At 41.4% G+C, this 27,109-nt stretch overlaps 1 protein-coding gene across 1 annotated transcript in view; it reads right to left on the reverse strand.

Annotated features, from left to right (window-relative positions):
• erbb4b (erb-b2 receptor tyrosine kinase 4b) overlaps positions 1-27,109 on the reverse strand; it is a 135,913-nt gene that overhangs the window by 95,770 nt on the left and 13,034 nt on the right. Inside the window, exon 3 of the mRNA XM_030787620.1 lies at positions 25,409-25,625. Within this exon, the coding sequence (XP_030643480.1) occupies positions 25,409-25,625 (217 nt within the window). The remainder of the gene's footprint in view (positions 1-25,408; positions 25,626-27,109) is intronic.

Raw genomic sequence — 27,109 nt, forward strand, 5'->3', positions numbered from 1 at the left:
CAGAAAGTAAATACGAGGGTGAGAGAGAGAGAGAGACAGAGAATGTGACTGCCCCTCATTTGTGTGCAAAAATGGACCATTATACATGAAATTTTAAATGGAAAGAACAGACAAGGGGGGTGGGGGCTGTGGTGAGTTTGGACCATGTGACCATTAAAAGAACACATATTTCCATTGTTTTGTTGGTGAATCAAAGTCGTGTACGGCTGAAAGATCAACAGTGTTAAAAATAAACTGCCACTTTCAAACATTTTTCTAAAACTTCATGGCACTGAAGTCGATTCCACAGTAATGAAAAACTTGAGACTTCAGTGATATTTTTCAAGAGCTCTCTGTCTCTCTCCCTATCTTCCTCTCTCTCTCTCTCTCTCTCTCTCTCCCTCTCTTCCTCTCTCTTCCTCTCTCTCTCTCTCTCTCTCCCTCTCTCTCCCTCTCTCTTCCTCTCTCTCTCTCTCTCTCTCTCTCCCTCTCTCTCCCTCTCTCTCTCCCTCTCTCTCTGTCTCTCTCTCTCAGAGTATCCTCCACAGAGGAAGAGTGGAGAAAAAAACGCCCCATAACGGCACACATACAGGAAATGAATGACAACCGATTCAGTGGAGATATTTTTCTCCGGAGCAGGTGACGAGTTAGCAGGATTTTTTCCACGCTGGAAGGAGAGAATCAGCACGGAGCTGGTCCAGATCATTTTTCCCTTCAAAACGCGCAAGCCATCTCTTCAGACGACTTACAAAGCAAACCCCCACCCCCCACCCCCCCCAAAAATACGCTGTCACTTTCAAAGAGGGACCGTTCTGGTTGCTACTGACGATGGAGAAGTTAGAGGATTTTTTTTTTTTTTTTTCATTTGTGTCCTCACACTTTTAAAAAGCCTGCTGCTAGACATCGAATCCACACCAGTAAACCAGGCAGCTGCCAAGCACTAGCCTGCCGACTGTAACTAACCGAGCTTCGGGTTTGTTTTGGGGAACGGATGGCTCCCTTGCCATCTGGCTCCACTGAGAGTTGATACACAAACACGCTAATCTTAACAGTCCCTGAAACGTTGTGTGGAAACATGTTTAGTGCTGAAGTCCATCTGTATTGACAAATGCAGGAACTTGAGGATATAACATTTTGTGTAGAGGGTGAGAGATGTTTACCAGACCAACTGATACACTATGCATACAGTAAGCTCTATGTAACTGACACATCGCCTCAATATCCATATTTTATAATACGTAATGATACAGTGAACAAACTTCAGCCGAGCAGTTTTTGTATCAGCTATTCAAACAGCACCGACACAACCACAGGGCTACACAGGGACACCTGAGGATACTGCTGCAAATGACTCAAAGACCTATTAATTGGTACCATGGAGAGAGAAATGGAAGGGAATAATATGTTTCAAAAAGTATAAAGCATTTCCTCTTGTGGTCTGAAAAAGGGTTTTTTTCTACTCCAAATGCAATGGGATCAAACTGTGACATTTTCCTTCTTTATTTTTTTTTTTTAAATATACGAGTTTGTGAAAAAGGCATCACCCTGTTATTTTACTCCTTCAATCTTTTTTTTTTTTTTTTAACATTTTATTTTGGACAGCGTAATGGTAGAAGAGAAAGAACAAGACTGAAAACAGCCCTAAAGGAGTTTAGTGATCCTGCCCAGCACTGTCTCTGACTCTATGAGGGGGAGAAAAACAGTGGTACTGAAAAGATGTAGTTACAGGTGTGCTGTTCTCAACCAGTGGATCGACCCTGGATTCTCTGAATGAGTAGGTGGTCTCCCTGGGTCTCTCTCTCTCTCACACACACACACACACACACACTCACTTTCATCTCTCATTCACATGGGGCCGAGGTGTGTGAGTGTGTGGGGTGTGTGTGTTTGTGGGGGCGGTAGGGGGGGTCTTTAACAGGGATGTGGCTGGCTTTGATGATTGCTTGAAATGAATGTACACTCAGAATCTTGATAAGACACAGTGAGTCCGAGTAAACCTTTAGGACTGTGAAAAGTGTGGATTTCTTTTCCTCTCCTCTCTGGCAAAGGGTCACAACACCAGAGCAGTAACTGTGTTAAAACACACTATGGGTCATACTCTCTGTGTGTCTGCATACCTGTGCATCTTGTGTAGCAAATAATAACATTCAGAACAAGTTTCTTATTCTGGAAATCCTTAATCATCCTCTTGTACACATGAATACAGATCCACACACACACACACACACACAGATAATGCCACCATGCTCAGTTACATTACAGATAATGACTGATGCTTGAGGGCCGATCAATTTGCCAAAACAGTAATTAGGAACAATTGCCATGCTACCACCTCTCCTTCTCCTCTCTTTTCAGACGTATAGATCCAATTTTCCCCCTGCTATCTCTTCAATCCTTCCACATAATGCATACAGAGGATCTTTCTCCTTTCCTCTCCTTTCTCACGGCCTTCTATGCTGAATAAAATCCATTTACCGTGATTCAAGAGCTGCATTACGCCCTCCCTATGGTCTAACTGCATGCCTCTCTACTTTATCACTGCATTTTGTCTTTACAAGCTTTTGCTTTCTGGCTTAGCCGTGAGGTTATCAGCCTGTGTCTGCTCTGTCCCTCCACGGCCTATGTTTTATGGCTTTGCTCCGCTGCGTCCTTTTGCCGAGAGACAGAGGCATACTGGAAATCTCATAAACATGGGCTCTCATAATTACCCTCCGAGAACTCAGAACAGACCACAGCACCGCATATGGTTTTGTACTGTATACCTCAGGTTGTTTTGTATATGTTTTTATACTGTGTGCGTGTGTCAGGTTGTTTTGTATATGTTTTATACTGTGTGCGTGTGTCAGGTCGTTTTGTATATGTTTTTATACTGTGTGCGTGTGTCAGGTCGTTTTGTATATGTTTTTGTATTGCGTGTGTCAGGTTGTTTTGTATATGTTTTTATACTGTGTGTGTGTGTCAGGTTGTTTTGTATATGTTTTTATACTGTGCGTGTGTCAGGTCGTTTTGTATATGTTTTTATACTGTGCGTGTGTCAGGTTGTTTTGTATATGTTTTTGTATTGCGTGTGTCAGGTTGTTTTGTATATGTTTTTATACTGTGTGCGTGTGTCAGGTTGTTTTGTATATGTTTTTATACTGTGCGTGTGTCAGGTCGTTTTGTATATGTTTTTATACTGTGCGTGTGTCAGGTTGTTTTGTATATGTTTTTATACTGTGCGTGTGTAAGGTTGTTTTGTATATGTTTTTATACTGTGCGTGTGTCAGTTCGTTTTGTATATGTTTTTATACTGTGTGCGTGTGTCAGGTCGTTTTGTATATGTTTTTATACTGTGTGCGTGTGTCAGGTTGTTTTGTATATGTTTTTGTATTGCGTGTGTCAGGTTGTTTTGTATATGTTTTCATACTGTGCGTGTGTCAGGTCGTTTTGTATATGTTTTTATACTGTGTGTGTCAGGTTGTTTTGTATATGTTTTGTATTGCGTGTGTCAGGTTGTTTTGTATATGTTTTTATACTGTGTGCGTGTGTTAGGTCGTTTTGTATATGTTTTTATACTGTGTGCGTGTGTCAGGTTGTTTTGTATATGTTTTTGTATTGCGTGTGTCAGGTTGTTTTGTATATGTTTTCATACTGTGCGTGTGTCAGGTCGTTTTGTATATGTTTTTATACTGTGTGTGTCAGGTTGTTTTGTATATGTTTTTGTATTGTGTGTGTCAGGTTGTTTTGTATATGTTTTATACTGTGTGTGAGTCAGGTTGTATATGTTTTCATACTGTGCGTGTGTCAGGTCATTTTGTATATGTTTTTATACTGTGTGTGTCAGGTTGTTTTGTATATGTTTTTGTATTGCGTGTGTCAGGTCGTTTTGTATATGTTTTTATACTGTGTGCGTGTGTCAGGTCGTTTTGTATATGTTTTTATACTGTGTGCGTGTGTCAGGTTGTTTTGTATATGTTTTTGTATTGCGTGTGTCAGGTTGTTTTGTATATGTTTTCATACTGTGCGTGTGTCAGGTTGTTTTGTATATGTTTTTATACTGTGTGTGTCAGGTTGTTTTGTATATGTTTTATACTGTGTGTGAGTCAGGTTGTTTTGTATATGTTTTTATACTGTGTGTGAGTCAGGTTGTTTTGTATATGTTTTTATACTGTGTGTGTCAGGTTGTTTTGTATATGTTTTTATACTGTGCGTGTGTCAGGTTGTTTTGTATATGTTTTTATACTGTGCGTGTGTCAGGTTGTTTTGTATATGTTTTTATACTGTGTGCGTGTGTCAGGTTGTTTTGTATATGTTTTTATACTGTGCGTGTGTCAGGTCATTTTGTACATGTTTTTATACTGTATGCATGTGTCAGGTTGTTTTGTATATGTTTTTATACTGTGTGTGTGTCAGGTTGTTTTGTATATGTTTTTATACTGTGCATGTGTCAGGTTGTTTTGTATATGTTTTTGTATTGCGTGTGTCAGGTTGTTTTGTATATGTTTTTATACTGTGTGCGTGTGTCAGGTCGTTTTGTATATGTTTTTATACTGTGCGTGTGTCAGGTTGTTTTGTATATGTTTTTATACTGTGCGTGTGTCAGGTTGTTTTGTATATGTTTTTATACTGTGCATGTGTCAGGTTGTTTTGTATATGTTTTTATACTGTGTGCGTGTGTCAGGTTGTTTTGTATATGTTTTTATACTGTGCGTGTGTCAGGTTGATTTGTATATGTTTTTATACTGTGTGTGTGTCAGGTCGTTTTGTATATGTTTTTATACTGTGCGTGTGTCAGGTTGTTTTGTATATGTTTTTATACTGCGTGCGTGTGTCAGGTTGTTTTGTATATGTTTTTATACTGTGCGTGTGTCAGGTTGTTTTGTATATGTTTTTATACTGTGCGTGTGTCAGGTTGTTTTGTATATGTTTTTATACTGTGTGCGTGTGTCAGGTTGTTTTGTATATGTTTTTATACTGTGCGTGTGTCAGGTCGTTTTGTATATGTTTTTATACTGTGCGTGTGTCAGGTCGTTTTGTATATGTTTTTATACTGTGTGCGTGTGTCAGGTTGTTTTGTAGATGTTTTTATACTGTGCGTGTGTCAGGTCGTTTTGTATATGTTTTTATACTGTGCGTGTGTCAGGTCGTTTTGTATATGTTTTTATACTGTGTGCGTGTGTCAGGTTGTTTTGTAGATGTTTTTATACTGTGCGTGTGTCAGGTCGTTTTGTATATGTTTTTATACTGTGCGTGTGTCAGGTTGTTTTGTATATGTTTTTATACTGTGTGTGTGTCAGGTTGTTTTGTATATGTTTTTATACTGTGTGTGTGTCAGGTCGTTTTGTATATGTTTTTATACTGTGTGCGTGTGTCAGGTTGTTTTGTATATGTTTTTATACTGTGTGTGTGTCAGGTCGTTTTGTATATGTTTTTATACTGTGTGTGTGTGTCAGGTTGTTTTGTATATGTTTTTATACTGTGTGCGTGTGTCAGGTTGTTTTGTATATGTTTTTATACTGTGTGCGTGTGTCAGGTTGTTTTGTATATGTTTTTATACTCTGTGCGTGTGTCAGGTTGTTTTGTATATGTTTTTATACTGTGCGTGTGTCAGGTTGTTTTGTATATGTTTTTATACTGTGCGTGTGTCAGGTCGTTTTGTATATGTTTTTATACTGTGTGTGTGTCAGGTTGTTTTGTATATGTTTTTATACTGTGTGTGTGTCAGGTTGTTTTGTATATGTTTTTATACTGTGTGCGTGTGTCAGGTTGTTTTGTATATGTTTTTATACTGTGTGCGTGTGTCAGGTTGTTTTGTATATGTTTTTATACTGTGTGCGTGTGTCAGATTGTTTTGTATATGTTTTTATACTGTGTGCGTGTGTCAGGTTGTTTTGTATATGTTTTTATACTGTGTGCGTGTGTCAGGTTGTTTTGTATATGTTTTTATACTGTGCGTGTGTCAGGTTGTTTTGTATATGTTTTTATACTGTGTGCGTGTGTCAGGTTGTTTTGTATATGTTTTTATACTGTGTGCGTGTGTCAGGTTGTTTTGTATATGTTTTTATACTGTGCGTGTGTCAGGTCGTTTTGTATATGTTTTTATACTGTGTGCGTGTGTCAGGTTGTTTTGTATATGTTTTTATACTGTGTGCGTGTGTCAGGTTGTTTTGTATATGTTTTTATACTGTGTGTGTGTGTCAGGTTGTTTTGTATATGTTTTTATACTGTGTGCGTGTGTCAGGTCGTTTTGTATATGTTTTTATACTGTGCGTGTGTCAGGTTGTTTTGTATATGTTTTTATACTGTGCGTGTGTCAGGTTGTTTTGTATATGTTTTTATACTGTGTGCGTGTGTCAGGTTGTTTTGTATATGTTTTTATACTGTGTGCGTGTGTCAGGTTGTTTTGTATATGTTTTTATACTGTGTGCGTGTGTCAGGTTGTTTTGTATATGTTTTTATACTGTGCGTGTGTCAGGTTGTTTTGTATATGTTTTTATACTGTGTGTGTGTGTCAGGTTGTTTTGTAGATGTTTTTATACTGTGCGTGTGTCAGGTCGTTTTGTATATGTTTTTATACTGTGCGTGTGTCAGGTTGTTTTGTATATGTTTTTGTATTGCGTGTGTCAGGTTGTTTTGTATATGTTTTTATACTGTGCGTGTGTCAGGTCGTTTTGTATATGTTTTTATACTGTGAGTGTGTCAGGTTGTTTTGTATATGTTCTTGTGCTGTGAGTTTTGTATGTGTTTTTGCATTACTGCAGTAAATTTTGCGTATGCTTTAGTACTGTGGTACTTAGTTTTGTGCAGGGTTTTGTATTGTTGCTGTTGCTTTTGTATATGATTTGGTAATACAGCAGTTTGGCGATGGACTGGTGACCTGCCCAGCCTTTCCCCCAATGAGCGCTGGGATAGGCTCCAGTACCCCCCACGACCCTATTTAGGATAAGTGGCTTAGAAATTGAATGAAAGAATGAATGAATATAGCAGCTGGATTTGTATATGTTTTTGCAATATAGCGGTTAGATTTGCATATTTATTTTTACTGTGGAAGTTAGTGTTGTATATAGTTTTGTATTGTTGCTGTTGGTATATGTTTTTGTAATACAGCAGTTGGTTTTGTTTTTGTTTTTGTAATATAGCATTTAGTTTTGTATATGTTTTTGTAATATAGCAGTTGGTTTTATATATATATTTGTAATATAGCAGTTGGTTTTGAATATATATTTATAATGTAGGAGTTGGTTTTGAATATATATTTATCATATAGGAGTTGGTTTTGTATATGTTTTTGGAATATAGCAGTTAAGTTTCAGTGATTGCACACACACACTGTGAACAGCGAGCAGTGAATTTGTCCTCTGCATTTAACCCATCCAACACACCAGTAGTGAACACACACCAGACGCAGGAGCAGTGGGCAGCCTCCTTGGTGAGCGCCCGGGGAGCATTGGGGTTAAGTGCCTTGCTCAAGGGCACACAGCCGTGGATGTTGGGCCTGGGAATCGAACCGGCATATTTGTAATATAGGAGTTGGCTTTGTATATGTTTATGTGATATAGATGTTGGTTTTGTATATGTTTTTTGTTTGTTTGTTTGTTTTTTTACTTTTGCTGAGGACAGTTGGAGAGGGCAGCTTGAACTGCTTCCTAATTAAAGTTGCGTCAAAAGATGCCCTGTGTGAGGAGAGTAGAGTTAGTATTAAAAGCGAAAGGCTCAGCTAATACAGTGCAACTGTGATGAGCATTCCCAAAACACATTTTTGTTGTTGTTGTTTTGTTTTTCAATAGTGATAGCACCTTAGAGATATCTAAAAAATTTCAGCATTGATATTGCATGGTAATATTTAGTGAATTAATGCTTTAATTTACAATACAAAAACTTATAAATAAATATAAACAAATTATTTTTGTTATGACTATTTCATAGTTGCTTAAAAGTGACTGGGTATGCATAGTGATAGCCTGTATGATTAATAATCTTAAATGATTTAAACGTTGACCGCCGTGTTATCAATGTGCTCATATTATTCACTGACATGTTGAGTTTCTTTTTATGGGATTGATAGGTGAGGCACAGATCACCTGTCACATACATAAAGACTAAATATATATATTTTTTTACTGCTATCAGAGTCATGGCCTTCAGTTCCATGTGAAAACTATACACATCTTTCTTTTGGCTCTGCACGCAAAGAGAGAGAAACCCGTAATGCTCTGGATCGGTTCCATGTGGGGTTTTATTTCAGAAGTTAAGAATTCTGTTCATTAGCCTTGGGGGCAGGGGGTGGGGTGTGGGGTGTGGGGGGAAGAGGGGGCAGCTCAGCTTGCATTTTGTCCGAAAAAACGACAAAGAAATTATGGTAACAGACAGCGATCCCCACCTAAGCCTGTGGCGCTAGCCAGGATCTACGGTACTCGTGACTTTGGCCAGATGTTTAAGTATGCTACGTCAACTTTCGTTGGCATGCTCACTTTAACATTCACTCCAGCTGGGTTTCGTCACAGGGGTCTATAGACTAAGTGATTCAGGTGGGGGAAAAATGAGAAAAGAGCAGAAAGAGGTGACTGGAAAGGCAAAGGAGACTTCTTTTACAGAGTTCTCCTCCTTACAGACCCGTCGCTCTGAGTCAGTCTGGATCTGTAGTCTTTTGTTGGCATGGTTACAAATGTTTCAGTAACATCTCTCTCTCTCCTTCTCACAGACATGCACGCACAATCACTTTTTACAGATTTACCTCGCTGACAGTTATCCTGCCCTAAAATGGAAGGGAAGGTAATAGGAGGCCTCACATTCTATATAAATATTCAAGTCGTTTATAGAGGCAGTCTCAGGTCATGTTTTCTCATTAATTTGCATTCCTATGGCTGTGGGTAACTATACTCAGTGGTGTCAGGTTGAGGTGTACACCAGGAGAGCGCAAAGGGGATTAATATAACAGAGACTATGTAAAGAACACTGAAAAGCCCATTTAATTCTTTTGCTTACATAATGAGCTATGAAGGGTTTGACTACTTAAGGTAGAAAAAACAAAAAACAAAAAAAACAAACAAGGAAAAAAAACAAAGAACCACAACAAAGCAACAGCAGAATTACCACTACACTGGGTTTTCATGATGACTTTTTTTCCAACAGCTTTTGAAAATGAACTTCTATGTTCTTACACCAACACAAACACACATACACAACCAAGTTGCGTTTCTCTCATCTGAATTGCAAAGTACCTCAGTGATGAATTGCTATAATAAATCAATAACTCCTAAATAACAGAGGGCTTACCTGCTTTCATGGCTAGAGTCTTTCCTTGGCTGACTACAAAGCCTACCTGAATGAGACCATCTACATCTCTCACTAAGTTCATAGGGTGAGATTTACATCACACACTGGGTTTCAGATTATACTCCATGGCTTTTGATGGTTTGGAGAACGCAACTGATTAAACTTACGTTCAATGGCGATGTCTAACTTTTACGCACTGTACCTAAAGAATAATAACCTTCACTAGCAGGAATATGAGTATATAAGGAGACAGAGAGTGAAAGCAAGAGAGTCTCTCTCTCTTTCTCTCTCTCTCTCTCTCTCTCTCTCTCTCTCCTTCTCCCTCCACATGGGACCGTGACTCCATCAGTAAGCTGGTAATGAGGGGACCCTCCTGCAGGAATTCTCCAAATGGAGTAATTTGTAATTGATTCGGCGCATTAATTACAGTCCGGTTCTGTCGGTGTCACGCTTAATATTGAATAGTTTTGATGAGAAGTGGATCCGCAGTGGGATCATTTTGGGTGAACGGCAATAATTCAATTAGAGGGGGGGGGGGTTCACTACCCCCGCCCCCCCCCCCCCCCACCCCCACGTACATCTTAATCTAGCAGTAATCATTCTCACTCTCATTTTTACTGTACTGCCAACACATTCTGCATGACTGTAGTTTAGGGATGGAGAATGTCAAGTTTAATCATGTATCGCTGCAGGTGTAGCAAGAGGAGCTCTAACAGAGGGAGTCTGAGGGAGAGAAAAATCACTTTGTCGGTGACCGTGAGGAACAGCGACCATGAAGAACGTTTTCCTCTGGCCGCTTGACACGGATGTGGGAGATTTACAACAAGGCACAAAGTGGGTTTTATCCTTGAAAGAAAATTCCCAGGGCTAAAAAAAAATAAATAAATAAAATAATAATAATAAAAAAGGACACAAACAAAACAATGTCTTTTCTTGTGCTGAATATCAAAGTCGCTCTAAATGAAAACGCCATTTGTTCAGCACCTTCTTTGGCTGCTGATCTAAAAATGAGAAGGGAGATAAGTTTGTCATTAAGCGGGCCCAGTTATTCGTCACACACAGACGTTTGGTAGCATGTCACAGGAGAGCTGGGGTTTTAGAGAGAAAGACCACTAACTCAAGCCTGTTTTCGCTGATTGGATATGAATGACTTTTCCCCGCGGACCACAACAATCAAATTACAATGATAACTCCATTCAGAACCAAGGCAGACGGAGCAGAGGCCTACCACATTTAAAAGACGACGCGGAGAAGAGGTCTTTGTTCGTAGAATATGAGAAATAATAAGATTCAGAAAATAACAGGAGGGAGGGGATAAAAGCTATGGAAAAACAGAGCAGGTGAATCTTATCAGACCTATCACATTATAATTAATAAAGCATTTCCCTCATTTACAATTTTAATGGGACGTTTGAATGCAATTAATTCCATAACAATGAACAAAGAATATGTATTTAATTGTCTTGCTAGTCTCCTTGACACAGTAGGGCATTCTTGACTGAAATGCACAAATATGCTTGGTGGTCTACCCTATAGAGTGTTGTCTTTGTTAAAACATTTCTTTTTTTGCCTGCTGACTTTGGATGAGTATAAACAATAAGGGATTTTCTAAGCACACAACCCAAAAGAGCCTGTGAGCATTGCTTGATGTAGACAATTTTGTACAAATAACGATGACAAATGGTAGGTAAATATAACTTTTTTTTTTCTTGCAGGGAGATTAAATAGACACAACAACTGTTTTATAAACAATTGACATGAACTGTAGAGTGGTTCTTCAGATCTGTAAAGCGCTGTAACTAACATATTCACAACCACCTTTTTAAACACAAAATTATGACAAGCGATTAAATATGTATTCATTTCAAACGACGCCAGAACCTTGACCCGCGCTTTAAATCCATTCACTATACTAAATTCTCAAAATATAAGCCTCAATAAGCAACCTTTCCTCTCAAAACAATCAATTTTCATAAAATTAATTTTGTGACCTCTCCGTTAAAAGCAGCCAAGTGAACGGAACACATGGTATGGATGGTGAAACATAATTGTAAGACATTCCTGTGTTTAGATAGCCTATCCATCACCAGCAAAAAACAAGAATCCATTAGCCCTTAAAAGCATACACACATGCAGGAAAAAAAAAATCAGTGTGCTTAACTTTTATACTAAGTTATGGCCTTAAATGCGTTTTAGCCGTGAGTATGGGAGGTTCCACAGACAGACTAAGGGTATCATTTACATTAAATGAGTATGGGAGGTTCCACAGACAGACTAAGGGTATCATTTACATTAAATGCTAAATGTGTTCCCCGTCATCCATGACTACGCGTCTGCCTCAAACGTCCATCACCGCCTCAGTACAAGACAACCAAACAGCACGGCTCAGGGGGTTTCAGTTTCTATCAGCGTTTGAAGGCCGTCTATATGCCACTGTCAAGTCAGACGTGTGTCATAAATATTATCGCTCCGCAATATTTAGATATGTTTGTCTTGTTATGAGAGGCATTATTTGAAGACTTTTGCAAAGAACAGCTGACTCTGTTAGCATTTGCGGTTTTATTTATTTATTTATTTGTTTTGTTTATTGTTATTTAATCTGATTTGATATCAGTTAAGAAATACTGATATCACATGTTAAATAAAGTTTAACGTGATTTATTTATTTAACCAAAGAACAAATTTACTAGCCTTAGCTTTGCCATCTTAGCACTCTTGCTGCTGGGATTAGCTGGTGTCAAATCACGCTAAACTATTGCTCCTTAGCATGAGCCAACAGACACGGTGGACTCGTTAGAGCTCCCCCGGCCCACACCTGCGACACTTAATGGGCGTAACCACGTTATTAGCCAATAAAAGTTGATGTGTTGCTCCATAAACTTAAAAAGGGCAGCGGTACGGAGCTGTATGCTGTCACTCTGTACCCGTGGCCTGGACCACGCTGGATCACGGCACAGGTGATAGGACAGTCACCAGCCAATCATCAGCCCGAGTCCATGGAGAGATCTACAGTTAGACTTCAAGGCTGTAACTATCCGCTAAGTTAGCTGTCGATAGAGGACCAGACCTGGCTCGATAACCCGTGATTCTGGATTGAATACACGTGAATGCTAAGGACTTAGCCTTGAACGTTTCTGAGCCCCGCGACCCATTTAACAAACGGGCAGGGAGCCCTAAGGCTTTACTCTGGCACACCACGTGTCGATGCCTCGCAGCTACCATCATATTTAATTAAGATGTTTAGACCTCAGAGAGCAATTAATGCGTTAGATGGGCTCATCAGGACAGCTCCAGGAGCTGCCAAGTTTTTGACCCTATTTTTTTTTTTTTTTTTATGACATAGATTCAATAAGTAGATACACAAAGATTTCTATTCTCTCTCTCTCACTCTTTCTGAACAAAGCTCTGCTCTTCTTCATCTTTATGCAAAACCATATCTGTCACCTCTTGATATGTCTCTCTGAGTGGAGTCACAGATACCAATGGTACGGCTCAAAATAAACACACTTCAAAGACACAAGACCAGTATAGTACATTAACAACCACTTCCTCACTCTTCCCTGACATCTGTGTTTCACCAACGCCACGGGTGCCTCATCTGTGGGTATCTTTCAACGAGAAGACATCTGCTTAGGATTACTGGCTGACCGAGGTATAAAACAAAATCTTTTTTTTTTTTTGTAGGTCCTCTGTCCAAACGATGCGACTGCAGGCCTAGTCCTTGTCACCAGGCCTCTTGCGTAATGTTTGGCGTGAGGCCGAGCCAATCGTAAGTCCTTAAATGCCACGCTTACCCCCCCCCCCCCCCGCCCCCCCTCACATCCCCACCACCGATTTACAAGCGGCGCTGAGAATAAAAGCAGTGGAGGTGAGACCGTAAATCTCAGCCCCGCGTCACATTAGAGGCCTGATACATTATCGTCAAATCTTCCAAAGGTTGCGATTTTGTCAGGGTGACGAACCTTCTGTCCAGATTTACAGCACAGGCGTTTTAATGCTTCCACACTCTCTTTCTCTCTCTGTGAAAATAACTCTCTTTTGTTCAGACAATGATTACTTTTCTCTCGCACTTCACTTTCTCTCTTGGAATTTAACTGCATATGAATAAAAGAAGACGAAGAAGGAGAAAAAAAAGAGAGAGAGAGAGAGAGAGAGAGAGAGAGAGAGCAATTTGCCTTTCACAGTTATTCGTGCTTCTAAAGTACACAAAAAAGTCTATAATTACCAAGCTTTGGGTATATTTATGAAACGACGATGAAGTTCTAACAGGGGGACAGGGTGGAGTTGGCAGGAGCTCTGACAATGCACTAATTCCACAGTAAAAGGCTGTAATTACAATTCCAATTTTTCTCTGTTTCTCTCTCTCCGTCTCTCTCTCTCTCTCTCTCTCTCTCTCTCTTTTGCTTTCTCTTTCTCTTGCAACAATCCCCTCACCGACTCCAATTCCGACGACTGTTCTCGCCTCTTATCTTTGACACTGTCAGGGTGAGGGACGTTAACACTATAAAACAGCATCATTAGCAGATGAGCAATTAAATTAGTCTGTCGCCTCTATTTAAGACGGGAAGAAAAGGCCAGCCAAAGGAAAGCCTCTTAATCTGTTACCCTACTGTTTGATGTAACCATTGTTTCAAAATAGTCCCAGTCAAAGGGAATGTGCGACATTCAATATTCTTTTGATGGTGAGGTGGTACATTATTTCAGCATGATGGTACAACAACAGAGAGAGAGAGAGAGAGAGAGACAGAGAGAGAGAGAGAGAGACAGAGAGAGACAGAGAGAGAAAGAGAGAGATTCAGCAGAGAGTATCAAGCGTGTCTATGTCTCTTTCCGTCTCAATTATTATCCCATTCATTAGCTAAGGCACTGGTCAAGTGCTTGCTCAACCTACAAATCAAATGAGGGTTATCAAACACAGCCCACTATGGGCCAAAAGAACAGACAGAGGTGTTAAATATGGAAACGACATTTCGGGAGCTGATGTGAAGCACATCTGTGAGAGAGTGGGCTTTGTGTTGGGGTGCTGGGGGACAAAACAAAAAGGCATGGATTAAAGAGCTGAAAAACTGACAATTAAAGAGCAGGAAACGATGGAGAACTAAAGAAGCAGAGAGTGAGAGAGAGAGAGAGAGAGAGAGAGAGAGAGAGGGAGGGACATGGCAAAAAACATAGAATAATACGGAGGAATGACAATAAGAGAGAAATATAGGCCAGTTTGCAGCACCACTGTTGCGTGACTGATTTAAATACCTCCACACACGCCTTGCAAGGCCCTGCTATACCAAACAACGCCCTTCTCTATGGTGGGCTTGATTAATAGCTATGCCTGTCCCTGGTTAAAACCATAATTACTGGCAGGCAATTGGATTTCAAGGGTCGCCCTGGAGTAAAGAGGGGCAGGGGGAGAATGAGGAACACGCTAGTGTTTCATGGCTGTCTCTATTCAACAGCAATACAGAAAGAAAGACAGAGAGACTGAAAGAAAGACTAGACGAAAGAAAGAAAGAAAGGAAGCACGAAGGGAGGCAGAAAGAGAAAGTGGAACACACCACCATTTCATGGCTGTCTCTGTTAAACAGCTACAATCTACTACAGACTGCTTCACTGAAAACTGGCAAATGGCAGACAGAAGGAAAGAAAGAAAGAAAGAGAGAAAGAAAGAAAGAGAAAGAAAGAGAGAAAGAGAGGACCGATTGGAACAACTAGGAGATGAAAGAAACACAGAGGGATCGAAATCAGGAGGCGGGGGGGGCGAGCTACTGACACCAAAAAGCATTAGAAAGAAGAACGAAAGAAAGAAAGAAAGAGGGAGCCAAGGAGAAAGAAAAAACCAGACAAGAGGTGGTCAGGCTGTAATGTATCTTGTGCAAAGACATCACACGTGGCAGCAGAGAGCTGAGTTTCTTGGGGAATCTCTGACGACGTGTTAATTTGTTTTCCCCGAAGTTAATTTTACCCGCACGGGTGAGTGCCAGTGACCGTTCCTCTCGGGGGGTGATCTCACCTTGCCCCGTGGTGCTTTTTCGCAGTCATTATTTTCTGCTACAAGTGAAATTGGCCGAGAGCTAATCAACATTTAGCTCTTCCGAGTATGTTATTACACAGCAATTGATGGATGGTACAATTACACCCAATGTCACTTAGCTAAATGGCTATGTAATTCTAATGAGTCCTTATTCAAACAGCAGCTAGTTAGTACATGAAAATCTAGGTTGGAGAAGATGATCAAAAAAACAGCTGGGCAGATGTTGCCCGGATATTAAGTTCATATGCAGATGTGAGAACAATACTAGGAAATCAAAAGATACAGAGGAGATGTGTACCGTGACACAAAGGGGCTAACATGAGAGGAAATACATTTTGTTTTGTGCGTGACGGCCGCATTTAGAGGCAAAGCAGAGGTTGTTTACCCCTGGCATCACTAGCCCCCTCCCCACCATCCCAAACCCCCCACCACAGCCTGCATTCTTCCCATCTCTGTGAAAGCAAGGTCAGAAGGACACAAAGTCACCAATCATAATTATAGTCAGGTAGTGTGAAGACCAGCCCCTCACGTTCAAGGTCCCCGCGCTAATAAAAACAGAAGAGCGTCAGAGGCTCAGGCTTGGTCAACACACACCTCAAAATAAGACGGATTCCGACTCAACGCTGGCGTCTGCTGTCTCCCCCCCTGAACCCCCTCCCTTCCGCCCAACCCCCCCCTCCTCGACGCCTTTCTCCCCTGCAGCAAAAGCGTCTGGTCTGGTGTGGACACGGCTGCTCAAGCACTCCCATCATGCATCAGTGCGTGTCCCAGCTGTTCCGCCTTTCCCGCCGATCATATTATTCTTCATTTCCATTGTTTACACACTTTGTCCTTCCTCACCGACGCTTTCCCCAGGGTGTTGATCTTTTTACAGGCTCTTCTGTCTTACTAACATTAGTGGCCCTCAAATTAGACCCATATCTCTCCGACAGAGGGCATTGTTTCCTCCTGTAATTATCTATAAACCAGAACCAGCATTCATTTGGTCCTGTACTGCATTTCATATCCATCTGTTTTATAACTAAAGGTCTTCCTGTTTAAAGATGTCATTGCATAAGAGGGGTGGAGGCAGGTGACCAAAACTAGTGTATGACAGTGGACAAGCTCTGAAAACCTGTATTCGGTCACATAATGGAAGAGAGGTCCTGGACGATGTGGATTAGTAATATTATTCCGGACAACACTCACAGTCTCCTCGAGAAGAACATTCATGTTTTCAAATTTGCATCTGGTGTCCTTCACCATGTATATGTATCAACATCCACCCGTGTGTACAGTACCCAACATCCTACCTACACAGAAAGCTCTACAATGCTACGCTGAATATACCAAACCTGCAGCGTCTATATAAGTTTTTATCTAAGAGCGTTATTCTGTTAATCGCCAAATCAGGCTGTAATTGAGATTGTTTTCCGCAATCTGCAAGTATAAGTATCTTTCCACAATACACCTGATTATTTCTGCTTTGCTGCTACAATTTAGCAAATGCTTAATACCCAAGTATTGTTATTCTTGTGCGACTGGAGGCACATGTATATCATAAATACCATGTGTATTCTACTGGGTAATGTTCCACATCTAGACCCAGTCTCTCTCGTGCTGCTAATGGTCTACATTCCAGATATTTTGTTACTTCACATCCATGAGTGATGTTCCCTGTTCCTTACTGTCTTGAGCTAATGCTACCTCTGCTAAGACAGTGGTGAAAGACAGAGATGCCGGGACTTGAATCTCCAAAGCACCAGGTCCTGACCCACTTACTGTCTCCATTACAAACATGATGGATGGGTAGCAGTTACGCCATTAAGCTGTCAGGAAAAAAGGGGACCTGGTCGAGTGAATACCATCACTCAGACAACGGAAAACTCCTTTTTCTCTTTCTATCTGTGGTGCAAAATGTCCACCTGCTGTTGGGAGAGATACAGGGAAGCTCAGCACGCCTAAAAGGACCCATATTGTGAGGTTGTATAGTTTCCTAACAGAATGAAAAGGGCTTTGGGGATAAAGGGATTTCTCTACTTAATTTCATGATGTTGAGATATCGCGGAAAGCGTAGGCTAATAAAGAGCTTTCATCTATTGTGGCCGCGATGAGTCCGACATGGCTGACCGCCGAGATCACAGAGAGTGAGGCAGCTTTTGTGTAAATTGATTTCATTTAGAGTACGAAAGTTTTCGTTTTTCCCTTTATTATTTTTTTTTTCTCACCATGTTCACCTTTCCTCTCAACAGAATGAAAGCGATACGGGCTTTGAATCGCGGCTGGTGAGGTACGGAGCAGGTCGAACCATTGTGTCTCGCTCGCCGTTACCCCCCCCCCCCCCCCCCACCCCCACCCCCCCTCTTGGGCCCCTTTATTCAGTGGCCAGTGTTTGGCCGTGATAAGCGCTAACGCTAGTCTCTCTCTTTATCTGCAACTCTCTCCTTCTCGTTTTTTTTTTTTTCTATGTGTGGACCGTAGGAAATGTCAGCCATGTGTCCCAGAGAGAACATCTGTATACGGCAGTAAGGCCAATTGTCTATCGTGAACGGGAGGCACATCAACACTCCAAGTACCTCCCAATTCACAAAGGTGACTGTCAGTTTATAGCTCTGTGCTCTGTCCAAAGTCACCTTCGTTCTGTGCCGGTAAGTGCCACATGTACACTCAAAGCTACTTTAACACTTGCCAGTGTTAATTTAAAACTTACTAGTGTTAAATTAGCTCTGATAGTGCTCATGTTACCAAGCACTGGTCGACGCTCAAAGTGAATTTGACACTCTCGAATTTGCTGGACATCAGTGGTGTGGGAAAATTCATTTGAAAAGAGAAACTCCACGTCCATGACTGCACTCAGGCTTGAAGGCATAGCGGTATAGTTTGAAAATAGCTAAATAGTTTAAAAGGAAAAGGACTTTAGGAATTATAGGACCTGTTGTCACCTTAGTGACTGACTCCGGAACAGCAGTTCCAGTTGCGAATTCATCCGCGTGAGCCCATTTCTGGTTTTGTTGCTTCTCATGTTTGGTGATCGAACGTTATCCATTTCCACTAAGCTTAGCCTGCAAATATAAACTGTCCTGTTTTTGTCATTTTCAAATACATTTAGAAATATTTATTGAACAGTTGACACAAAACAACTGTGCTGTTTTTCTTCATCCTCTTCCTCATTCATCCCTCCGTATTCAGGCCCATCAGTATAAATTTAAATTACACTTATGTCACCGGTTGACAAAATTTTCTGACTCTTGTCATCCTCTTCCTCATTCATCCTTCCATTTCTGACATCATCATGCTCATCAATAGAATCTTGTTCATATCACTGATTGATGAAAGACAAACAAGTAAAAATGTTTGATGACAGAAGGGGTTATTAACATACTGTATAATTTATCAATCCCCAAATCTGAGAGGGAAAACTCCTCTATTTTATCTCTACATGATACTATAATGAACTGTCCTTCAAGTCTACAAGTCAGTTTGGCATTTTGGACAGATACATAGAGGATGCTCAGGACACCAACAGAATGATGGATGTGAATTTCATGAAGATGTCAATCACCTCCTGTAACATCGTTAGCCGTTACCGGGAGAAGCCAGTGTGTTCTCACTGAGCACAGAGTGGAGGCCATACATTTTTCTGTCACATTTAGCCCATGTCAGACAGCTCTACAATAACACCACACACAAAGACCTTGTCCATGTCCACAGACACCGCTAACACTCAAGCTGAGCTGACTCCTACTTCAACTCGTGAGGGTGAAAGTGTCATCTATTGCCCTCTTCTGGTGGGAGGTCAGATCTACACTGGTGGGGGGGGGGAAGAAAACGGAAATGACTCTGCCTTCAGGCAGCCCTAACACACACTAAATGAATGAAGCGGGTGGAAGGAATGTTGAGAGACGGCGTGCAAGCTTTCATTTCCTCACTCTGTCTGCTCCAGGTCCTGAGGAAGAGCAGGAGGGGAGTCAGAAAATGTATCTGTCAGTCAACCTCGAAAGGACTTCAGACTATACACACATACACACACGTGCGCGCGTGCACACAGACACACACACACACACACACACACACACACACGCACAAAGGAGAAAGATTGAGTTAGAGAGCAGGGTAGGGGGGCTGAGGGACCCATGCTTGGGAGAGCGTTGCTATGTCAGCGTGTCAGTTATCTCCTGTCACTGAGCTTGTCCATTAATCCCCCCCCCACCCCCAACCCCTTCTCCCAACTCCTATTCCCTATTCACAAACAGCCCCATCAGCTCCCGTGGTAATGGTTCCCAGAAAAGAGCGGATGGCATTAATCTTTGGGTGGCACAGGCACCCTTAAATGCCGCAGCACCACCCGCGGAGGCTCATCATGAATCTGCCCCAGTGTTGACGTCTGCCGGAGGCAAGGGAGTGCGTGAGGAGTCTCTGTGCATGTCAATGCAGAGCCCAGGAACCAAGAGAGAGAGGTCCCTTTCAGTTTTCCCTGTGTGTGTGTGTGTGAGACAGAGTGTGTGTGTGTGTTCAGTGAGCAGGTTGAAGGAAGAATTTGTATTAGAGCTGTAGAGTTGGTGAAGACAGTTGTTTTTTTTTATATTTCTCATGTGCCCTGATACACATGACTCATTTTTTTTCTTTCTGCGATAAGACAAAAGGTCTGAACTTTCCCATTCCCATCATCTACAAAGATTTATACAAAAGAAGGAAATTCACTGAAAATGGATTTCTTTTTCAGAGCCAAGATCTTTTTTTTTTTTTTTGGCTCAGCGCTTAAAGGTTGCAAGGAAAGCTGGACCACAAACACAATCTCACTCGCTATTCTTTCTCTCTAATTTCACCCTGTCTTTTCTTCTCCTATTTTCCACTCACTCGCCTCTGAACTCGCTCCCTTCCGCTCTCACCCCTCTATCTCTCTGTCATCCCATTTGTGTCCTTCATTGTGTCAAATTAAAATGATGGAAATGAACTTGAGAGTGTGCTAATTGCAATTGTCAATCCAATCTAGCCAGGCCTCAAAGACATGTACTCCCAAACACTTCATCGGTCTTCATTAATATTGAAGGGTGCTGTGCAAACGACTCCCTAATCGCTGTCGATAGAGCACAACACGTGTGCCAAAACTGGAGGGAACACACAGCTTTGTAAAAGTGCTCTCTCTCTCTCTCTCTCTCTCTCTCTCTCTCAAAAAAATGAAGGAAGGAAGAAAACAAATACACAGAAAAAAAAAGAGATCAACGAAAGATACAAATCCAGCTTCAGTTAATCAAAAGAGGCAGACACACAGAAGTTAAGAGATAAGTAGATGGATGGATGGATGGATGGATGGATGAACAAATGGACAGATGCGTGGATGGATGAATGGGGAACAGAATGGTGAGAAGTTTTGATAGGCAAAAAAAAAAAAAAAAAGCAAAACTTGAGAGCATATTATGTTTTGACTCTCCAGTATTTCAGACATCTCTTTTTCTCAACCCTACTCCTCTCTCTCTCTCTCTCTCTCTCTCTGTCTGTGATATGACGTGAATTGTATCAGTAACAGTAAATCTGGTCTGTGAAGACCTCCCTCTGAGGTTCTCCCCAGGTTTTAGCCTCATTAACTCCTCGTTGACCTCTGTTCCTGAGTGGTCCGCTGGGGTGACTGTCAGGGCACTGATACAGGTCATTAGTGATGGCCACTACGGAGACGTGGATCAGAGAGCCGTCCTGATTCGTCTTCATTTGCCATAAATTTGCATTAGAGATATCTCTCATTAACATGCGGTTTTTAAAGACAATTTGAATTTCACTTAATTTGGTGGAGTTTTGGAAGGCAAAACCATTGTGTTATACTGACTGCGGTAAACACATTCAAGTCAAAGTTGTCTGCCTGAAAAAAGGGGCATTAAACACAACTAAGAAAGGAATAGGCACTGATCCTAACACAGGATTTCAACATATTATCTATTACAAAATTTATACTTTTGCCAGACTGTTCTTACAGGACATGGAAATTTGGTCAATATGTAAGCATGCCAAGTAGGGTTGACAGTCTGACTTTTAAATTCCATTTTAGTGTAATTAAGACAAAGGTATCTTTAAAGTAATTACTACGATGTTAATCCTGTCATTCTATAATACCAACTAATTTTAAACCTTAACTCTGAAGGAGCACAGGGCTAAAGAGCCCCTAGCCACACAAGCAACATAACAACCGCTGTTCACGGGATCTAGCATCCAAGCAAACACCCAGGATCAAGACTACATTGCGTTAGCAACATGCATGTGTTACTTGCCAGTTAACGCTAGATTATAATAATTTAATCGTGTTTACTTGTTGCTAGTGGTGCATTTGAACAAGAGGCTAGCTAAGGTTACATAAGACTTCACTAACCTAAATTAATTTAACATGCAAAAGTCAGGTAGCGTTAAGCAACCTAATTTACCTCAATATGTTTCTTCAAATTTGACGGCGAATTTTTGAAAGCTAGTATCTCGTGTTTTCGAGGGAGACAAAGATGGCACCGGAATCTCCATGAATCATTTTTAGAACCGGTTATCTCAAACAACTCTTTTAAATAAGGCCATGGGTGGCGCATGTCTAATGGCTGAATCTCCGTGGTGGCCTCTCTTGAATCCATTTTGGGTGTTTTATCACCGGTTAGTGCTGCTGCTGATGCTGCTGCTGCAGGCGCGCCCCGCTCGTGTTGAAGGAGGGTCTAACATTACCTGCCCGCTTTGATTGGTTCAGTGGACCAATTCCCCTCTCGCCATTGATTACTTTAAAACTAACAAACAAACAAAAAAACGCAATGTGACTGTAACGTGTAACGTAACGCATAGTAGAAATGTAGTGGAAGAAAAAGTATAGATACTTGCTGTAAAATGTAGTGGAGTAAAAGTCAAAAGTACCCACAACTAAATCTACTTAAGTAAAGTACAGATACATGAAAAATGTACTTAAGTACAGTAACGAAGTACTTGTACTTCGTTACATTCCACCACTGGTGAAACATCAGAGGACAAAACATCAGCACGTTTCAAGCACCAAACAAAATTCGTCTACTTTGTGTGTCTATTTCTAGTGAGAGCTGTGCCTTTCTTGGGATATGAATTCATTTACTTTCGAATAAACATTCTTTTTGTAACCTAGTTTGCAAAACTAAAGTTTGTGAAATTAAGCTTTAATACGCAAAAAACTGAAAGGAAAAATATAAATAAAAAGGTATTTTTAATGCTCAATAAATTCATGTATTTTGATATAAAAATATCATAAGTTAAAGGTATCGGACATGGGCGCTCAACAGTAGACATGAAAACACCAAAGTGTAAGAGCTTTTATAAGCATGTCGAAAATCTATTTTAAGACCAGTGCCTCCATTCTTAAAGTGCCTGTCACAAAGGCCACTTCACTCTGGACCAAAAAAGAAAGAGTAAGAGAGAGAAAAAGATAAGGAAGGGGGGAGAGAGAGAGAGAGAGAGAGAGAGACAGACAGACAGACAGACAAAGAGAGCGAGAAAGAAAGATAGAGAGAGAGAGAGGGTGAGAGAGAGAGAGAAATATCTTTCTCAAGGGTTTGGTCTCAGTAAGACATGGGAACCACAGCAACAAGATATCTCCTGATGTATTTTTTTTCTTTTTATCAGCCCTGACTCTGAATCTGTAATAGTCAGATAAATTATATGGTGTCTGATGGAAATATTTACAATTTCCGTGTGCAAATGATACGTGGTAATTAGCAACATATCAGCTCATTAGATATCAGCAGCCACTGCAGGAGAGCGTTTAAAACCTTGGAGTAGCAGGGCCATGTTTTTAAACCCTGGAGATATCTGGCCCATTTTAAAACGCCGGATGGGGAGAAACCCATTTTAAAACACTGGACAGAGAGAGACTCGTTTCAAAACACTGGAGAAGCTGGGGTTTAGATTAAATTATTGGAGGAGGTGGAATCTGTTTTAAAATATGATAGGAGTGAGGGCATTTATTAAAAATTGTAGTAATTACATAGAGATATTATAGTTGGGATCAAATGACTGAAAGGCAGCTGATCTTCAAAAGCTGAGAGAAAACAGAGCGGTATTTTTAAATTAAAAAAAAAAACTCACAATGAAGTAGTGTCATGAGTTCAAAAGGAACAAAACAAACAAACAAGCAAAAAAACACATAAACACATCATCCATGAGCAAAATCTGTAAAGGAAACAAAAAAAAAAAACAACGAATGTTTAGGGGGAAGAATTCGAGTTATCCGTCACACGGAAGAGTTTAATTCATCAGTCTGGGAGGCAGTTTAGAAGATCTACTCTATTTACCTCCAGAGCTGTTCTGGGGCTTTTGGGAGGCAGCCATCAATCTCTGGCTATCTTTAAAGAGAAGGGAGAAGGCATCTGTTTCAATCACCTGCAAGACTGCCAGGGCCCAATGGCAAGATTTCTATTTCCTCTTTCTTCTCCTCAAGGTGAAGGTTTTCTTTCTCTCTCTCTCTCTCTCTCTCTCTCTCTCTCTCTCTCTCTCTCTCTCTTTCTATGCACCAAGGCCAGGGCCTTGGGGGATATGTGTAACTAATATGATTTAAAATAATAATAATCGTACCAAAAATACATATGCTATTCTGTCCCTCCTTCCCCTGCTGTTTGGCTTCCCGTGTGCTTAATTAGCATGTGCAATTAACCTGTGTTATCCGTGTGCCTAAAAACACCCAACGACCTCACTGGCCCAAAAGGAAAGGCGGCCATTTTATGAATCCTACGCTAACTCTTTGTGAGGTTCAGAGGAACAAAAGAAACAAAGAGAATTGGACAATATGCTCAGATTGCAGAAAACGGATATAAAACTACTATGTGTGTGTGTGTGTGTGTGTGTTTGTGCGTGCGTGTGATTCTCCAGCCTGCTGTGTTTAGGAGTTAGGAGCGACAATCATATTCAGTTTATCAGTATCACTTCCTGCTCAACCACAGTCCTATTGGCCAATTACCACTGTAGGGGGCCGACAACAACACTGCTTTCACATTCAGTTTTACTCACATTCTCGCGAAAAAACGGGCGTTTTGTTTTTTCGTGGTGGGGGGTAGAGGGATATTTTTAAACGTTTTGCATAGAAAGAGAGGGAGGGAGCTATGTTTTGTACTTTGTGAGGTGTTTAGTCCTTGGTGAATCCACACAGGCATGACTGCTTTTATAGGACAAAAAGAGTAATGCTATTTCCGAGATCATTTCAGTATCCCCACGCAACACGTCTTTTAAGACAACAAAAAGGCTCCAAATTGATACTTAACCAGTCTTGTATGTCACAGGGGAATTTCCTAAAATGCCCCCCCCACTCTTATTTAAAACAGATACATCATATTTAGTCTATTCGTGCATAATTCTAAACCAGCTCTGATTCCGGGTGAGTTTAGTAGTGATCCCTAAAAATGTTTCTTTAAGTGTCTGAGGTAGAGTTTTGAAATGATGAAACATCACTTCCGCTTAAAGAATCCATCTTTTCCAGAACTCCAGCCACTGACCCAAGAGGCCAAACTGGTCTCTCCAGCAAGTCCAAAGAGCAGTCCAAGTCAGCATGAGCCCAACTATTCCTCTGATATTCGTAACAACTCGGTTCAGATAACAACTCACTGAGCCTATACTGTTTCCCCCAATTGGGTAAAATCAATTGCAGTTGGGCGCTGATGCCTGAGTAAAGACTGGAAAGCCAATCATGTGGTTGATAGGCAGGTCAGGGGAGGTCGTCGGAAACATTGGAGGCACCCTGCGTTTTACTCACTTCAGCGATTCCAGTACAAAAGATCCCTGACCTCTCTCTGATCTCCCATTATCCACATCGTTATTTTCCTGCTGTTCTCAGACACTCCCAAACTGACGGGAGACCGAAGCGAAGGGGCAAAGGAGGGGGGCACGAGGAGGTCACCTGAGAAATTACCCAACAACCCTCAACTTCCCCCTTCTCATTTTCTGCTCTGGGTATGGCATGATTCATCTCGCCTTGACTCGCAAGCTCTCCAGCAATTATTCATTTCTTCTTCTTCTATTTCTTTTTTTTAATTAAGTTTTGCATCACATTATTATTACTATTATTGTTGTTGTTGTTGTTGTTGTGGCTGTCTAGCACTTAAAGTCAGAATGAATGGCAAGGATTGGGGTTGAAGGGGTCTTTTGTGTGGATGCTGAGGGTTGTAGGCTGGTCAGGCCAAAGGTGGTGCTTACCCTGAGGAAGGACAGGTCACGGCTGCGGTCGATGCTGGTGATCTCCAGGTTTCCCATCACCACCTCACAGTTCTCGTAGTATTTGCGCAAGGTTCGATACTGTTGCTCCAGGTCGGACAGCGTGCTTAGCTTATTCTCTGTGCCAGTGCACACTAGGGAGGGAGAGAGAGCGAGAGAGAGAGAGGGAGAGAGAGAGAGGGAAAGAGAGAGCGATGAGCTATACAGGCAATTGAAATGACAGAAAGGGACAGAGCGCAGACATGATGCCTGCATAACGATGAATGTATATACAGCGTGAGCATGGTGTGTTTAAGTTTGTCAGCTAAACGGTGACACTCTGTTGAGCTCATCTGCACCTCACATTATGAAGACTGGGCAAAAAAAAAAAAAAAAAAAGGAAAAAAAAAAAACGGTCCTCTGGCACCCGCTCCAGACGAGGCCTCCTTTAGGGCAACACCCTGGCAGGCGACCTGACAAGTAATTAAACGCGGTCATTTCCGCCCATCAAACGCCTTGCGCCAATCAAAGACATTTGCCATCTGCCTCATCAGCTGGTGCGGCCTGCTGGGATTTTTCCTCCCCGCCCCCCCAGGAGAGTGGAGCCCCATACGCACGCTCGGCTGAGCCGATGTCAAAACAGCCGTGGGCACGTCCAAGCATGCCTGACACCGGCAGCACCGCGCTCGCAACTGAGCCAATAACACCGCGAGACAGGGGGAGAGCCCGTTAAAAAATGCCCTCAGAATTAAATCATGACGAAAATCTGTATGTGTCTCTGCAGGAGACAGAGCGTTCGTGTCAGCATTGTGCAGTGGGAGAGGTTGGTACAGAGGACGAGGGTTTCATTATGCTACGGTTACCCCAAATGACAACGTATCTCCTGAAGCATCTTAGTCTCTCTCTCGCTCTCTCTCTCTCTCTCTCTCTCTCTCCATACACAGGCATATGACTTAAGCAGTTCTACAGCTGACAGCTGAAGTGTCATAGTGACAGCACTGACATGTTCTTCCTTAAATACTGTCGTGTCATCCTGCATGGATGTGTCACCACTTGGGAGGATCAGCTGTCATCCGGCACAGGTACACTGTGAAGACTGGACTGCTCTGCAAAGGTCCGTTTTAAGCACAGGTCTGCCCTGTTTGTTTGCTGTAATATACTCTCTCTTCCTCCTTTTCTCTCTCTCTTTTTCTTTTCTTTTATCTTTCCCCCACAGCATTCAATAAGAACAGCTCAGAAAACTTATATTGCCCTTCCCTGTGTTTGTGCTTGCGAGCAAACACGAACCCAAACTTTCAATCTATTTTCCCCCTTTTTTTCTCCTTCATATTACACTGCAAATGGAGGTGAGAAAATCAGCTCCAAGGCAATAGATGCTATAGAAACAAATGAGACCTTGTTCAAACAATTTCTCTTGACCTTCTATTAGATTACACGATACCAGAGGAGGTGAACAGATCTTGCTCAAAAACAAATAAATACAAATAAAAGACGATAGGAAATCAAAAATCTGGCGGGTCAGGTGTGCGCGGGGCTAGACCTGGCCATTTTCAATAACAGTTAGCATGTATTATGGGGAAGGTTGGTATTATAAAGCAAGTTTAAGGGTAATAAACAGTTATTGAACCCCTAAGGGACAACGCTAAGAGATTACAGAGGAATTGTGGGATGGGGTCTTGTGCAATGGCAGGTAATATTATCACT

This window comes from Chanos chanos, chromosome 10 (assembly GCF_902362185.1).
Source record: "Chanos chanos chromosome 10, fChaCha1.1, whole genome shotgun sequence".
NCBI classification, from domain to species: domain Eukaryota; kingdom Metazoa; phylum Chordata; class Actinopteri; order Gonorynchiformes; family Chanidae; genus Chanos; species Chanos chanos.